This window comes from Microcaecilia unicolor, chromosome 10 (assembly GCF_901765095.1).
Source record: "Microcaecilia unicolor chromosome 10, aMicUni1.1, whole genome shotgun sequence".
Lineage (NCBI taxonomy): Eukaryota > Metazoa > Chordata > Amphibia > Gymnophiona > Siphonopidae > Microcaecilia > Microcaecilia unicolor.
Genome location: NC_044040.1, coordinates 5,515,223 through 5,531,183, shown reverse-complemented (window position 1 = coordinate 5,531,183; position 15,961 = coordinate 5,515,223). Strand labels below are relative to the sequence as shown.

General features: G+C 45.2%; 1 protein-coding gene across 2 annotated transcripts in view; it reads right to left on the bottom strand.

Annotated features, from left to right (window-relative positions):
• FRMD4A (FERM domain containing 4A) overlaps positions 1-15,961 on the bottom strand; it is a 362,260-nt gene that overhangs the window by 126,265 nt on the left and 220,034 nt on the right. For both annotated transcript variants that reach the window (XM_030216141.1, XM_030216142.1), the window contains exons 8-9: positions 13,328-13,411; positions 425-490 (exon numbers count right to left, since the gene is read on the bottom strand). In XM_030216141.1, coding sequence (XP_030072001.1) covers positions 425-490; positions 13,328-13,411 — 150 coding nt within the window. The remainder of the gene's footprint in view (positions 1-424; positions 491-13,327; positions 13,412-15,961) is intronic.

Sequence of the window (15,961 nt, the reverse complement as noted above, 5' to 3'; positions counted from 1 at the left end):
AAGTCCTGGAAGCCATTTTGCAGCAGCAGCAGCACCGGGCAGGAACGAGCAGGCTTCGATCCTTCCCCTGAACAGGACACTAAACCATCAGGGTTACTTAAGGTAGGTCTGGGTGGCCTGAGGGGGAGAGTTGAAGAGTGATCGTGGGTTGGTGGGGGGTCAGCAGAGAGTGGTCAGGCAGGGTAGGGACAGCAGAGCGTGATCGTGGGGGGTGGGGAGGGGGAGTTTCCGTTTCAGGCGAAAATGCACTGGCATTTTCAGGCTGGTTTCGATGCCGAATCCAAAACTGAAATTCAGTTGGCCTCTACTTTCAAGCTTATGCTAATTTAATCATTTGATGATGAGAAAGAATCACTAAGACATGCAGAAGCATCAGACGTTACCTGCTGAGGAGATAAACCTGTCACTCTGCAGGTACACTTACTTCACAATGGCTTGTCCTCTGGTTTGACCATTCAGCTTCTTGTAGTGCTCTATAACTCGATCCTCGCTGAAAGAAAAAAAAAGGAAATGATTTCTTTGCACTACATGAAGAAAAATGGACTGGCTTAGAACAGAAAGCAAGTACATGAAGCATGAACTAGGATGCAGAGAATGACAGAGAATAGTGAAAATGCCAGATATAATAACACGGAGACATGGCATTCCTGTGATAAAAAATAATTTTAGAAAACAAAACCATTTCATTGTTTTATGGCTTTTGGGATCACACAGAGTCAGTATGCTAGCTAAAATCAGTGGAGGAGTAGCCTAACGGTTAGCGAGGCGGCTTGAGATGTAGGGGAACTGGGTTGATTCCCACTGCAGCTCATTGGGACTCTGGGCAAATCAATTAATCCCCCATTGCTTCAGGTACAAAATCATGAAATTCAGCCAATAAATAGGGAAAGGGACATTAATTCACTGAATCATATAAGCTCCTTTTCTGTAACCACAGAAAAGCAATATTATCAAATCCCACTCCCTTTCCCATCTCTCCTATCATGCCACTGAATTAGAAGACTCACTACTCCCATTCCTTCCCCCTCCCCCCAAAAGGAACAGCACAGCAGAAGTTGGGGTGTCCAAACCTTTGTCTTCTGGCTTGTCTATAGCTATGGAGAAGTCTCATCCAGCAGACTGGGAGGAATACACCCCACACGTTTCCTCTGGAGGAGGAGGAGGACGAGGGGGGGGGGGAGCGTCAATATCCACATCCAAAATAAATAATGTCAAAATCTTTGCCTGGTTAATAATCACAGGAACGACTCAAAAGCACAGAAGCTGCCCTAAGCCCTCAATCATGAAATTCAGCCAATAAACTGAGACTGGAACATCTGTGATGCCAGAAATCTTAATTCACGGAGCCAGCCACAGCATTTGAACACGAATAACATCACAATAATTAGATTGGGAATGTCTGCCCGATGAGCTGGGTTTTTCCCTAACAGCTGCTATAGATGAATCCTAGTACAGAGAGTGTACCAGAGTCCTGCCGTGCTGCTTTGTCTGTCTGTCAGTCTGCTAGATGCCTATGAAAGCAACACATGCCAGAGCTTCGTTACACACTGAGTGAAAAGATATTCATGACATCACCTCTCATTCTACTATGATTTGAAGGAGTGAAGAAACATTCCCCAGCTTGACTGTCTATAAGTCTCAACTGTACTATATTCAGGGGCTTTAGAGCTGGTATGGATGTCCACACTGGTATGGACCTTTCCAGTCCATACGTAAATTCTAGCATTTTCTAATCTCACACATACTTGCACACTGCACCCATGGTCTACCCAAACTCCAACGGCAGTCTATGCCGCCACTTCAAAGCAGGTACTTTTGAGCCGATTCCGTAGCACGGAATGTTGTTACTCTTTGGGATTCTGGAATCTTGGTACTCTTTAGGGTTCCGGAATGTTGCTACTCTTTGGGATTCTGGAATGTTGTTATTCTTTGGGATTCCGGAATCTTGCTACTCTTTGGGGTTCTGGAATGTTGTTACTATTTGGGTTTCTGCCAAGTACTTGTGACCTGGATTGGCCACGTTGGAAGTAGGATATTGGGTTCAATGGACTATTGGTCTGACCCGGTGTGGCTATTCTTATGTTCTCATGTACTCACATCTGTATTTATATGCCCCGTGTGTGTGTGTGACTGCCATTATTTTATTTAGATATATTTTATATAATGCATTTCAGGCCAACTGACACATCAAGGCGGTTTACAATATCAATCATTACTTGTACATACATAAAATATAATCTAAAAAACCATAAAAACAAATATACATAAGACATGAGGCAGAAAAGGAAAGCATCCTCTCAGTTGATGTGCAAAATCTATGGACCTGGGGGACAAGGGTGGGTCAGGGGTGTACCCAGCACTTATATGCACAGGTTATAGCAGTGTTTTCCCAAGTCCAATCCTGGAGTACCCCTTGCCAGTCAGGTTTTCAGGATATCCACAATGAATATGCATGAAAGAGATTTACATATAATGGAGGCAGTGTATGCAAATCAATCTCATGCATATTCATTGTGGATATCCTGAAAACCTGACTGGCAAGGGGTACTCCAGGATTGGACTTGGGAAACACTGGACCCTGACAGCAATTAGATGCGAGTGTTAACATCAGCCTTTCAGCTAGCGTAAGAGCTCAGGACTAAAGTTATTCTGCTTGGAATGACACTGGCTCTCATAATACAACTTCACACCTTTTCCAGCAGTAGCGCAAGCTAAGTTATATTCAGGTGCACTAGGCCATGCTGGAACCTTGTAAATACAGCTGGACCTGGTATCTCAGCTGTTCATTGCCACTAACAGCTGACAGACAGCTGGGCAAATTCAAGGGCTTTGGCTGGACCACCTGCTGATATGGCTGTTACAGAGCACATTCCAGCCCATCACCGCCTCCCATCTAGGCTGACAGCTAATTCCTCACCACTACAGAAACTGCTTAACATTAGGGACAGATCCCCCTCATCAGCGCTAAAAGAAAACACCGCTTTCTTATTGCCAGTCCCAAAACATTGTAGAACATTTTTAAAAAATTAAAGCAATGCAGCTTTTGCTAGAGAGGGAAAGAGAAAATGAAAGCGAGAACAAAAAGGTTCCATTGTGATGTCATAATCACTGTTTATAATAGGACGGGAACCATTGTGATGTCATAATCACTGTTTATAATAGGACGGGAACCATTGTGATGTCATAATCACTGTTTATAATAGGGCAACGGGAACCATTGTGATGTCATAATCACTGTTTATATTAGGACGGGAAGCACCAAGGGGAGTCAGGCAGATCTAACAAATCAAGCAAATATCAAAAAAGAGAGTTTTTGAATTAAAAAAAAAAAAAGAAAACCTAGATCCAAATTTATTAAAAGTCACCACGGCCCTGTAGAATATTCCCTTGTTCAATTTAACATTGTATCTTATGCATTAAGTAAAGAAATGAATTCAGAATGACAGTCTATAACTTTAGTCTGAACTTCAGAGACACTCCTACGATACTAAATTCAGTGATTAGAGACAGCAGAAGCCGAGGTCTCTAAATAACCAGCCAGGAGGAGAGAACTAAATTACAAAGCAGAAGTCTTCTGTCACACATGAAAGTCTGCAATAAATGAGGAAGAAAATACAGAAAAACAGGGAGAGAGCGAGGCTTTGATAAAATCTGAGTGTGTGCGCGCACAGATATACATATCATCTGATATTATACAACACACACTCCTCTTTCATTTGACAAGTGGATCTTTCATTTAGATTTAGAAAAGGAAAAAAAGGGAAAGCAAAGCCTGTAACTAAGCATCATTCAGCATATGGATTTCAGATGCAGAAGGGATGGTTTAGAATTCATTTACATCTGGTGCAAGGGAGGGATGTTTTAGCAATGGCTACAACATTTAAACACAAAACATTTACACCAACTTGGTAACAAACTCCGTCACGTGCAGGTCTGGTCCTTCTGTTCAGAGACTAACGGAAAAATATGAAGCAGGAGCAGCAAGATCCAGGGAACTCCCACTCCCCGGGTACTCGCAAGGAGTCTATGGACGCAAAGACCAGAGTTACCCTTTACTGCACAATACAGAACAAAAATAGATCCACCGCTGAGGAATGAGAACACAAAGACCGATGGCTTATCAGGGCAGCCAGTGCCTCTACCTTGTTTGTGTAGGAAGGGCTTTGCACAGGACGTACTCATATCGGAAACGTGGGCCTGCAGCCTACCCTGTTCAGTGCAGGATCAGCTGTGGAAAATGCACAGGCTCCCGGCACGAAGATTCACCAGTGCTCACAGTCGTTCCACTCGAAATACACAACCTCTAGTCTATGGAAATAAACAGGTGCCGTTTTCATACCAGGGCCTTTGACTAAGCTACGGCCAAAAGTGGACTTATCATGCCTTTACGTGGGTCTTTCCCTCGCGCTTAGCTCTGGGATATGTACCGAATTTTGGATTTATACCAACTGAAACCTGGTGTAAATCCTCGCACTGTGGATCCGCCATTTTCTGTAACACTGCTCACAAACATTTACGTGTGCATCTTTATAGAATACCGACGACTAGACGGATGTGTCGCCAATAATGATTGTTAGCGCCCAATTATTGGCATTAATTGGCTCGTTGTTTAATTAAATTTTGAGTGAGAGAATTTGGGGGATGATGTCTCAATAACATTTTAAAAGAACATAAGATACATTGGGCCCCTTTTTACAAAGGGGAGGCAAGTCCAACACGGGCTTACCGCTTGCTACTAAAGCAGCCTGGCAGTACTTCCCACCCCCAGAACGCCGTCATATCCGCTGGGTTAGCATTGGAGTCCTAATGTTGTTCTGCACATAAACATCGACATCTTACAAATTTTAAGCACACAAACGTTTTGTGACACTGCACAACATTCCAACATACGTGCAGATGTGTGATGGCATTTCCATCCTACTCGAGCAGGATATATAGAGGTCTATAAAATAATGAGTGGAGTGGAACAGGTAGATGTGAATCACTTGTTTACTCTTTCCAAAAATACTAGGACTACAGGGCACACAATGAAGCTGGAAAGTAGTAAATTTAAAACGAATCTGAGAAAATATTTCTTCACTCAATGTTTTAATTAAACTCTGGAATTCGTTGCCAGAGAATGTAGTAAAAGCAGTTAGCTTAGCGGGGTTTTAAAAAAGATACGGCAACGTCCATGGATCATTATTAAAATGGACTTGGGGAAAATCCACTGCTTATTTCTAGGATAACCAGCATACAATGTATTGTACTTTTTTGGGATCTTGCCAGGTACTTGTGACCTGGATTGGCCACTGTTGGAAACAGGATGCTGGGCTTGATGGACCTTCTGTCTGTCCCAGTATGGCAATACTTATGTACTTATGAACCTTGTACGCACGCATTTGATATGCTCGCCATCATTAGTTTACAAGATCAATGTGCTTCAAGTTTGCATATCTTCAGATTACTGCAGCAGCGACTACAACTTTTTCATTAGGTTTGGATTAAAAGCCGTCCACTCAGCCATCAGCACATAGCTCCAGTGTGCGGCTTTCTGCAGTGGAAGGACAGTTTTACATTTTAAGGCAATGTCAAAAATCTTTAGGGTGACAGATCATGAACTAAGTCACTTCTCTGACTACCATCCCAGGCGTGGACCGTCTATAGGGCTACGAACCTAGCTGTATGATTTACCACCAGAGATTCTTGCAAGCCCCGTAGATTAAACATCTCACTATCATATGATGTAATTACAAAGATCTATAGCTGCCCTGCTTGGGAAAAATAAGAGAGGACTTTAAGCTCAAAGCTGAACTAGCACATTCCTGCTCAGAAAATTATATGGTTGCAGGAAGACGACAATGAGCAGAAAGGAAAATCTCTTCCCTCATCTAAAATCATGGCCTCACAGACAGAACAAGCTGCCCAGTAGATAAATAAAGGCAGCAAGCCAGGGTGCACAAAGGTTATCTAGAACTGAAGCCGCGCTCTATGGGCCTGCCCAAAATGAGAGGTCTGGCTACACCACTGGTTTGATGGTCCTTGATATTCAGAACTCTGCTGCACGTCTTATATTCCACCAGAACCGATATACTCATATCACCCCTCTTCTCAGGTCACTTCACTGGCTTTCAATCCGTTACCGCATTCAGTTCAAGCTCCTCCTTCTTACCTACAAATGTACTCAATCTGCTGCCCCTCACTATCTCTCTACCCTCATCTCCCCTTATGTTCCCACCCGAAACCTCCGTTCACAGGACAAATCCCTCCTCTCATTACCCTTCTCCACCACTGCCAACTCCAGGCTCCGCCCATTCTGCCTCGCCTCACCCTATGCCTGGAACAACCTTCATGAGCCCCTACGCCAAGCCCCCTCCCTGCCCATCTTCAAGTCTCTGCTTAAAGCCCACCTCTTCAATGCTGCCTTCGGCACCTAACTCTTACCTTCAGGATATCCGGACTGCCCCAAATTGACTGCCCCCATCGTATCGTCTACTCACTTGTCCTTTAGATTGTAAGCTGCGTAACCCTAGTAGCGCTTTAGAAATGTTAAGTAGTAGTAGTAGTAAATCATGTATATTTTATTATTACCTGCCTAGAACAGGCTATCGCAGACTATACATTTTTTAAATAAATTCATTTTTATTATTTATGTAGCTGTCTTTAAAAAAAAAAAAAGGTTTGGTCACATTCCTAGAGGAAAAGCCAATATCCGAATGATCCAACTTAAATGCCTAAACCCTGCAGCACAACGAATCTAATACTCGAAATGGACATAACATAACTCTTCTCCTTTCCTGTTCCATAATGTGTCTGTCAAACATGATCTCTACCATCACTATGTACTTGTCATACCGGAACTGGCGTTCTATGTAAGCCACATTGAGCCTGCAAATAGGTGGGAAAATGTGGGATACAAATGCAAGAAATAAATACATGTAAAATGTGGTTTGAGTTTTACAAGTGCTCTGCTAAGTTTAAAGCTCATCTCCACTAAACAATGGCTTCCGCCAAAGCAGTAGACCTCTTCAACCCTTCCTGGTGTCACAGTATGACTCCACACTGAGGCTGGGACACATGGCTACCATTCAGTTCCATATCAACAGCCAATCAGCAAAGCCTAAGAGAGTCCTCTCAGTCACCTGTCTCCTGCAGCCAATCAGCTGAGCCTCTGTGATAAGGAGACAGGAGGCACAGAAGAGGCGGGGCTTTCTCTCGTTCCTGCTCCTGCCTGTGGCCAATCAGTTGAATCCTTAGCCCTGTGGCCAATCAACTGAGTCCCTAGGCCTGAGGCCTGCCTCTGAGGAGGAGTGGTACCTTCTTCTCCAGTTCATCTGGATCAAAACCTCCTTGATCTGGATCCATACAGGTTGGATTGAGACAGGAGACGGCATGACGTTAAAAAGCTAAAGCCAATAAGGTTAGTCTCCATTTCTCTCCCCCGTGCAGCTGTCATTCCCGTTCACCCAAAACAAAGCAAACAAACCTATGAGTTCTCGCATCCACATTGTCGTTCTTTTTTGTTGGTTGCATTTTTATTTTATCTCGCTTGTGCAGCATACAGATATACACAGTAGCAGTGGCGTACCAAGGGGGGGGGGCAGTGGGAGCGGTTCGCCCAGGGTGCACACCGCTGGGGGGGTGCCGTGGCGCGCGCCTGCTGCGAGAGTTCCCTAACGTCTCTCGTTCGCTGCAGCTCCCTCTGCCCCGGAACAGGTTACTTCCTGTTCTGGGGCAAAGGGAGCTGCAGCGAACGAGCAGCAGGTGCGCGCTGCGGCACCCCCCCCCCAGCAGCATGCACCCTGGGCGGGGCTCTTTCACGGGGGGGGGGGGTCCGCGCTGCATCGGGGGGGGGGGGGGGGCGCTGCACCCGGGGGCAGGGCGCCGCCCCGGGTGTCCGCCTTCCTAGGAACGCCACTGCACAGTAGTAGTATCGGTATCATCGGTTAGAATAGTAATTAGTTCTAAATCTTAATCATTGTGTCAATTGGAGGGGCTGATTATAGGGACTTCCTGTATTCGCGCAGAGATGTTTTCACCTTGCAAAGGGCCACGAAAACAGACATGTTATGAGAATCAGGTGCTCAACAATCAGCTACTATTTATAAGTGCAAGATTAAAAAAAAAACATTAATTAGGCTGAAACCTTGGAGCATTTAATATCTTTTATGCCTGTGCATACATCAAAAGAAAAAGATGGTATGTGGGAACTTGCTCCTTTTGTTTTGTGGAATGCAGTAGTATATTATAAAAATGTACTTGCTTTTTTTTAATACTACTATTTCATAAAGAGGTATTGAATAATAAGGGAATAGCTTCCTTCATGCAGAAATTCTGTTCAGAGTCAGTCTAAATGTGTCAACATTGTCCAGTTCAGCACATTATTAGCTGCCAAATTTATGAAAAGTTAATTATGTTCAGTGGAAAATAAATCTGTTGGATCAGGATGCTTGCTATGTGAATATTCCATCACTGTTTCATTATTGCTAGTATTACATACTATGGGCATTTGCTTTAATCTTTAATTGTTTTAATTCGTTTATCCAGACTTTACGTGTATATTGTATTGCTTTTTAAACCCAAAGGTGAATCCTAAGGGTGGTTGAACAATTAGGTATAAAGTGTGTTGTTTCTGACTTGACTGTTTTGGACTGCTTTGGGTCCTACTGATATGTATGTCTGCCTTCTAGAATTTTGGAAGATGGAAATAAAAATTAAGTTTTGGATATACTCTATAGAAGTTGTTTACTTTTGCAATCTGGATGCCTGTGTGCATGTGATAATGTTTGAATAACTGTCTATACTTATGGCTATGATTTCTGAACATGCAGCATCATTAAACGACAGACTTTTAAATGCCCAGTTGGGTATATATGCTTATCTCAACTTTGTTAAAGGTTTCAGACATACCCATCGATTTGCTCCCATGATGTTACTGAATTCTATAATTCTGTCTCACTGTATTTTCAAATGTAAGACACATTGAACCTGAGTTTGCTTGGGATAATGTGGGATATAAATGTAAAAAAAAAAAATCCTTTATCTTCTGCCTTGTGATGGCACAAGGAAAGCAAGTTTGGTCCAGTGAACACTAAATCAAAATAACCTGTTCCTTAGCTGGGTTCTAGTATTACCATATTGAAAATGCGATCATACCATGCCTTTGTGGTTATGTTCCACTAATAAGATAAACGATTAACTTGCTTTCTTGAAAGGATTATGGGGCACATTTTCAAAGCACTTTGACTTACAAAGTCCCATAGGTTACTATCAGGCTTATTTTCGAAAGAGAAGGGCGCCCATCTTCCGACACAAATCGGGAGATGGGCGTCCTACTCTCAGGGTCGTCCAAATTAGCATAATCGAAAGCCGATTTTGGGTGCCCTCAACTGCTTTCTGTCGCGGGGACGACCAAAGTTCATGGGGGCATGTCGGCAGCGTAGCGAAGGCGGGACTGGGGCGTGCTTAACACATGGGCGTCTTCGGCCGATAATGGAAAAAAGAAGGGCGTCCCTGACGAGCACTTGGACGACTTTACTTGGTCTATTTTTTCTTGCTACCATGCCTCAAAAAGGTGCCCGAACTGACCAGATGACCACCGGAGGGAATCGGGGATGACCTCCCCTTACTCCCCCAGTGGTCACAAGCCCCCTCCCACCCTAAAAAACTTTAAAAATTTTCTTTGCCAGCCTCAAATGTCATACCTAGCTCCATGACAGCAGTATGCAGGTCCCTGGAGCAGTTTTAGTGGGTGCAGTGGACGTCAGGCAGGTGGACCCAGGCCCATCCCCTCCACCACCTGTTTTTGTGGTGGTAAATGTGAGCCCTTCAAAACCCACCAGAAACCCACTGTACCCACATGTAGGTACCCCCCTTCACCCCTTAGGGCTATGGTAGTGGTGTACAGTTGTGGGGAGAGGGTTTTAGGGGGGTTTGGGGGGCTCAGCACACAAGGTAAGGGAGCAATTTATGAAGTCCACTGCAGTGCTCCCTGGGGTGCCCAGCTGGTGTCCTGGCATGTGAAGGGGACCACTGCACTACGAATGCTGGCTCCTGCCACGACCAAATGCCTTCGATTTGGTCGTTTCTGAGATGGGCGCCCTCGGTTTCCATTATCGCCGAAAACCAGGGACGACCATCTCTAAGGTCAACCTAAATGCTGAGATTTGGGCGTCCCCAACCATATTATCGAAACGGAAGATAGCGCCCATCTTGTTTTGATAATACGGGCTTCCCCACCCCTTCGCGGGGACGTCCTGCGAGGACACCCTCAGGAAAACTTGGGCGCCCCATTCGATTATGCCCCTCCACATAACCTTGGGATGCATGACTAGCAACACAAACATACACTTATTCATTCAATATCACAATGCCTCAAGTACAGCCACAAAACAACCTTTTAGGATGGATAGTGTTCACAATTAGATCCTTTTACTATCGACCAGATAGAAGAGATAAGAGTTTTCAGTTTTGGCACAGTATAAGTCAGCACAAGAGCAAAATTTAAGAAAACCAATGGACTACATTAGGGGCTTATAGCCCATTTAGTTATGTTTAAACAAAAGAAATCTGCATGAAACAAAATATTTATTTTTATTATTTTGACTTATAAAACCACTTGTCCCTGCAACATGTTCAAAACAGAATAATCCATTTGTGTATCGACAATGTAAACTTGTACAAAACAGATGAGGTGGAGATGTGATTCCACATACCCCAATGAAAAGAGAGTTTAATTTTACTTTCATTTAACTACAATCTGCATATAGTCCATCTTTATAACACCAGGCTTCCCAAGGCAGATAACTACGGAAGTTAAGATGAACCTATCAGGATACAGGTTATCTTCACTTAAATTTGGACATGTATTACTCTATTCTATAGATCAGTTTGGAAAATTAGCTCAAATACAGAGTTTATAACTGCTGTTTCTACCAGCTACAATACATTTTTAAGCTGTTTTAGGGATACTGAATTTTATTTCATGCTATACAGTAGATAAGGGAAACTTTCAAATAAATAAAAAAGCTGTCAAATAAGTAAAAAAAAAATCTTTTATCCTCCACCTTTTAAGGCACTGCCTATCCAACTGGAACAGCTTTACACTTTTTACAGGTGGAGTATGCATAGGCAGTGCATTATTTGTAATAATCTTTTGCTATTGTTTTGGGTCTGTGCCAGAGCCGGTGGTGGGAGGCGGGGCTGGTGGTTGGGAGGCGGGGATAGTGCTGGGCAGACTTATACGGTCTGTGCCAGAGCCGGAGGTGGGAGGCAGGACTGGAGGTTGGGAGGCAGGGATAGTGCTGGGCAGACTTATACGGTCTGTGCCAGAGCCGGTGGTGGGAGGCGGGGCTGGTGGTTGGGAGGCGGGGATAGTGCTGGGCAGACTTATACAGTCTGTGCCAGAGCCGGTGGTGGGAGGCGGGACTGGTGGTTGGGAGGCGGGGATAGTGCTAGGCAGACTTATACGGTCTGTGCCAGAGCCGGTGGTGGGAGGCGGGACTGGTGGTTGGGAGGCGGGGATAGTGCTGGGCAGACTTATACGGTCTGTGCCAGAGCCGGTGGTTGGGAGGCGGGGCTGGTGGTTGGGAGGCGGGGATAGTGCTGGGCAGACTTATACGGTCTGTGCCAGAGCCGGTGGTTGGGAGGCGGGGCTGGTGGTTGGGAGGCGGGGATAGTGCTGGACAGACTTATACGGTCTGTGCTCTGAAGAGCACAGGTACAAATCAAAGTAGGGTATACACAAAAAGTAGCACACATGAGTTGTCTTGTTGGGCAGACTGGATGGACCGTGCAGGTCTTTTTCTGCCGTCATCTACTATGTTACTATTGTTTTGGGTGAGCTAAAATGGCGGCAAGATCCACCTACTGGCTTCAGCCAACATAATGACAATGTTAACAAATCTATGTAAGCCACACTGAGCCTGCAAATAGGTGGGGGAATGTGGGATACAAATGCAATAAATAAATAATTAATAATAATGGACTAGATAGGCTCATACAGTCTCCTGTCTCAATCTAAGCTCCTTGTCTGGATCTTTCTCACTGCTAACAATATAAGGAGGGGAAGGTAAACATTGGGTGCAGGCCCTGTTTAGGCTTGAGCCTGGGATGCCAAATTTTGAAGACGCCAAATATTCAGCCTCAAAGAGTTCCTTCCCCCTAGGGTTACCATTCGTCCGGATTTCCCCGGATATGTCCTCTTTTGAGGGCATGTCCGGGGCGTCCGGCGGATTTTGCCAGCACTCACGTTTGTCCGGATTTCTGGACAAATGTGGGCGCGGGTGGGCGTGCGTGTGTGCATGCGGGCGATCGGCGCCGTGGGTCTGGTCTGGTCTCCTCTCCCCTTCCCTACCCTACCATGTTCCCTGGTGGTCTAGTGACGTCTTCGGGGCAGGAAAGAGCCCCCTCTTTCCTGCCCAGAGCGCTGCCTCCCTTGTCCGTCATCCTTCTCGGTCGGCTGGGGATTCAAAATCGCCGCCGAGAGTTGAAGTCTCGCGAGGCCGCTTCAACTCTCGGCGGCCATTTTGAATCCCCAGCCGAGACCGAGGATGATGCAGGCAAGGGCAGGCAGCGCTCCGGGCAGGAAAGAGGGGGCTCTTTCCTGCCCCGAAGGTGTCACTAGACCACCAGGGCTAGATAGTAAGTGAGGGGGGGTATGTGATGGGGGGGCGGGGGAGGGGAATAGGGGGCAGAACGAGGACCCGAAAGGGGCGTGGCGGGGCAGGGTATGGGCGTGATGGGGGCGGGGCAGGGGGTGTGACATGTGTCCTCTTTTTCAGAGGGCACAAAATGGTAACCCTACTTCTCCCACATGTTTAAAGGCTGTGGGCCGGTACCACTTCAAAGAGGCACTGCCCAGCCCCCTGGACTCGGAGCTCACTCCTCCAGTCTTTGGGAGTAAAACCCTGCTCACTGAGGTCTAGACCTGCCTATGGGTGTCAAAATCTTAAATCTGGCCCTGTGTACCAATTAGCAGGGGGAAGCATGTATATGGCAAATTCTGTGGAAATGTGGAAGAGATGGGAAATTGAGCACGTGTGCAGCTAACGCCCACGGGGAAGTGAGAAAGCAGGGCAGGCAGCGCGACGGCAAATATCGCCGCAGGAAAGCTTCTGCTGGCGGGGATTGGCGACCCCCTGCCAGCCAAACTAGCAGACCTTGCGGGGCCCCCTGTGGCTATGCCACCAGATGAATGCCAATGAGTGACATGCACTAGTTAGAGAAAGATACAGAAGGACATAAATGGATTAAATAGTAGATTAAATCCAACAGGGAGCCAAACATATGAACAGATTAGAAAAATCAGACCCATAAAGAGACAGGCTGAGGGATATAAACAGATTACCAGTATGCCAGAGACGGGTGTTCCTTCAGTGCTTGCGTCGGAAGGGCCGGCAGCTTCTTTAAGTCAGTCCGTGCAGTTTCATTGCTAAAAGAGAGTTTTAAAATGATGAGCCTCAAACGAGAACAAGAAAAAGGTACTTGAGTATCTGATCAGCCCTGACAGTTATTCTTTCTTAGAAACAGCATAGCAACCCTCCCTTACACTGAAGCTGCTGCCGCCCGATACATTTCCTTTCTGGTGATTTTGTACGTTTTATATAAACAGTACACAATAATTGGGAGCTCCGTGCAGATGGGAACAAAATGCCAACAAAAGACACCTTTGTCCCTTCCTCCTTGGGCCCTGTGAGAACCGCCCGTTTTCAACCATCTCCCTGTGTCTTTACACAATGCCAGGCCTGTCTGCGGGAACAATGGTATTCAAGGCCTTCCTTAGTCAAAGCTATCAGACCTCTCCTCATATGGCTGGAAGAAAGGCCTAGCACACAGGTGCATCTCACCGGTTTCTTCTTTCAGGTGGCGGCATCTACATATTTATCGGTATAGCAGCAGCACAACCACCTCCACTAGCTAAGGGCCCTGATTACTAAGATGCGCTTGCGCTAATGCGAAGACACCCCATATTCCTATGGGTGTCTCTAGTGTTAGCGCGTGCTAATTTTTAGCATGCACTAAAAAAACTTTAGCACGCGTACAGCGCGGCTTAGTAAGCAGGGCCTTAAGGGGTCTTTTTACTAAGGCGTGCTGAAAAATGGCCTGCAGGTTTTGGGCGTGTGCCAATCCATTTTTTAGCGCACCTGTAAAAAAGGCCTTTTTTTTTTTTTTCGAAAATGGACATGTGGCAAAATCAAAATTGCCGCGCGTCCATTTTGGGTCTAAGACTTTACTGCCAGCCATTGACCTAGCGGTAAAGAATCCAGGCAGTAATGACCTAGGTGCGTCAAATGCCACTCCGTTACGCGCGTCCGAAAATAAAAAAAAAATATTTTTCAGATGCACGCCAAAAATGAAATTACCGCAAAAGCCACATGGTAGTCGGGCGGTAACGGGATTTCGGCGCGCATTGGGCGCATGTAGACGCTTACGCAGCTCAGTAAAAGGGCCCCTAAGTTTTTTCTTTAGTACCTAACACTGTTACATTCTCAAGCCAAAATAAAGACTCAGCATGATGGTTCACAAAATAAGTATTTTAAATTCCCAGGAAAAAGGGATTCTGAGTCCATGCCTGTAAAAAGGATTCTCTAGTAGGGTAAGGCCATAGCCTTGCAGGATGCTGAAGCCAATTTTTTTTAGGTGATGAATCAGAGGAACTGAAACAAATCAATATGAATCGGGAGAAGGTGCCAGAGAAAACAGCCAGGCTAAATTATAGCAAAGCAGCAGGGCCTTATGGTATTCACCTCAGAATTCTGAAGGAACTCAAATACAATCTGCAGACCTACTACTGGTCATTTGTAACCTATCAAATGACCAGTAGTAGGAGGAGGAGTGGCCTAGTGGTTAGCGTGGTGGCCTTTGGTCCTGGAGAACTGAGTTCGATTCCCACTTCAGGCATAGGCAGCTCCTTGTGACTCTGGGCAAGTCACTTAACCCTCCATTGCTCCATGTAAGCCGCATTGAGCCTGCCATGAGTGGGAAAGCACAGGGTACAAATGTAACCAAAATAAAATAGATACTATTGAAGATTCTACATGGAATGTTGCTACTATTGGAGATTCTACATGGAATGTTGCTATTCCACTAGCAACATTCCATGTAGAAGGCTGCGCAGGCATGCAGATACGTCCCAAGAGATTTATTTACCTGATTCTTACTGTTTTTCCTTACAATCTACTTAAAGCAAGTCAGGTTTTGCCACAGACCACTGCAAGGACAGAAAATACCCAGCTCCTTTTTTAATAGACTTCAAATATACTCCGATATTTATGTGGTTTTTAATATTTCTGTTACTGCCAAGTAACCTTCCCTGTTCTATCCAGTACCCACATGTAGATAACACTATTCGTCTCTTCCTGTTCACTGCTGTTATCTTTTAAAAATGCATTCTGTTTCCTAGAGTCAACAAAGAATTGTTTCTGAGTTTGAAAGGCCCAACCATGCAAAAAAACATCGTATTCTGGCCTCTGTTTATATCAAACATCCAGATATATGCCTTAAATCACTACATCTTTCAAAAAGGCGTCACCACTTAAGCAATAAATACGAAAAGACATTATTCCCGTTTACTCTCCTCCCACCTCTGCACTGTCTGAATGTTCGGGATTAAAGAATTCACAGAGAGGTGGCTATTTTCAGTTGAAATGTTAAAAACTCTGTCACTTAACAGTTCCACCCAAGGCTGGTAAATTAGCAGGCCTCAGCATTCAGGTGGAGTCATTTATCATTTCAGCATCCTTCAGAAGGACTCCTTGAAAACAGGCCAGAAAATCAATTCTGGGTTTGAGGGTCAGTGAGATTTTCAGCTAACTGGCTCATACATCATCACGCTTCTCACATCCACAATGCAAACTCGCTAGAAAGTTTCTCAAATCCTATACTAGTTGGCAGGGGAAAAATTCAACAAGGAAAACTGTCCTGCAAGTGTTACATGTCATAACAAAACTCTGTAAGCCACATTGAGCCTGCAAATAGGTGG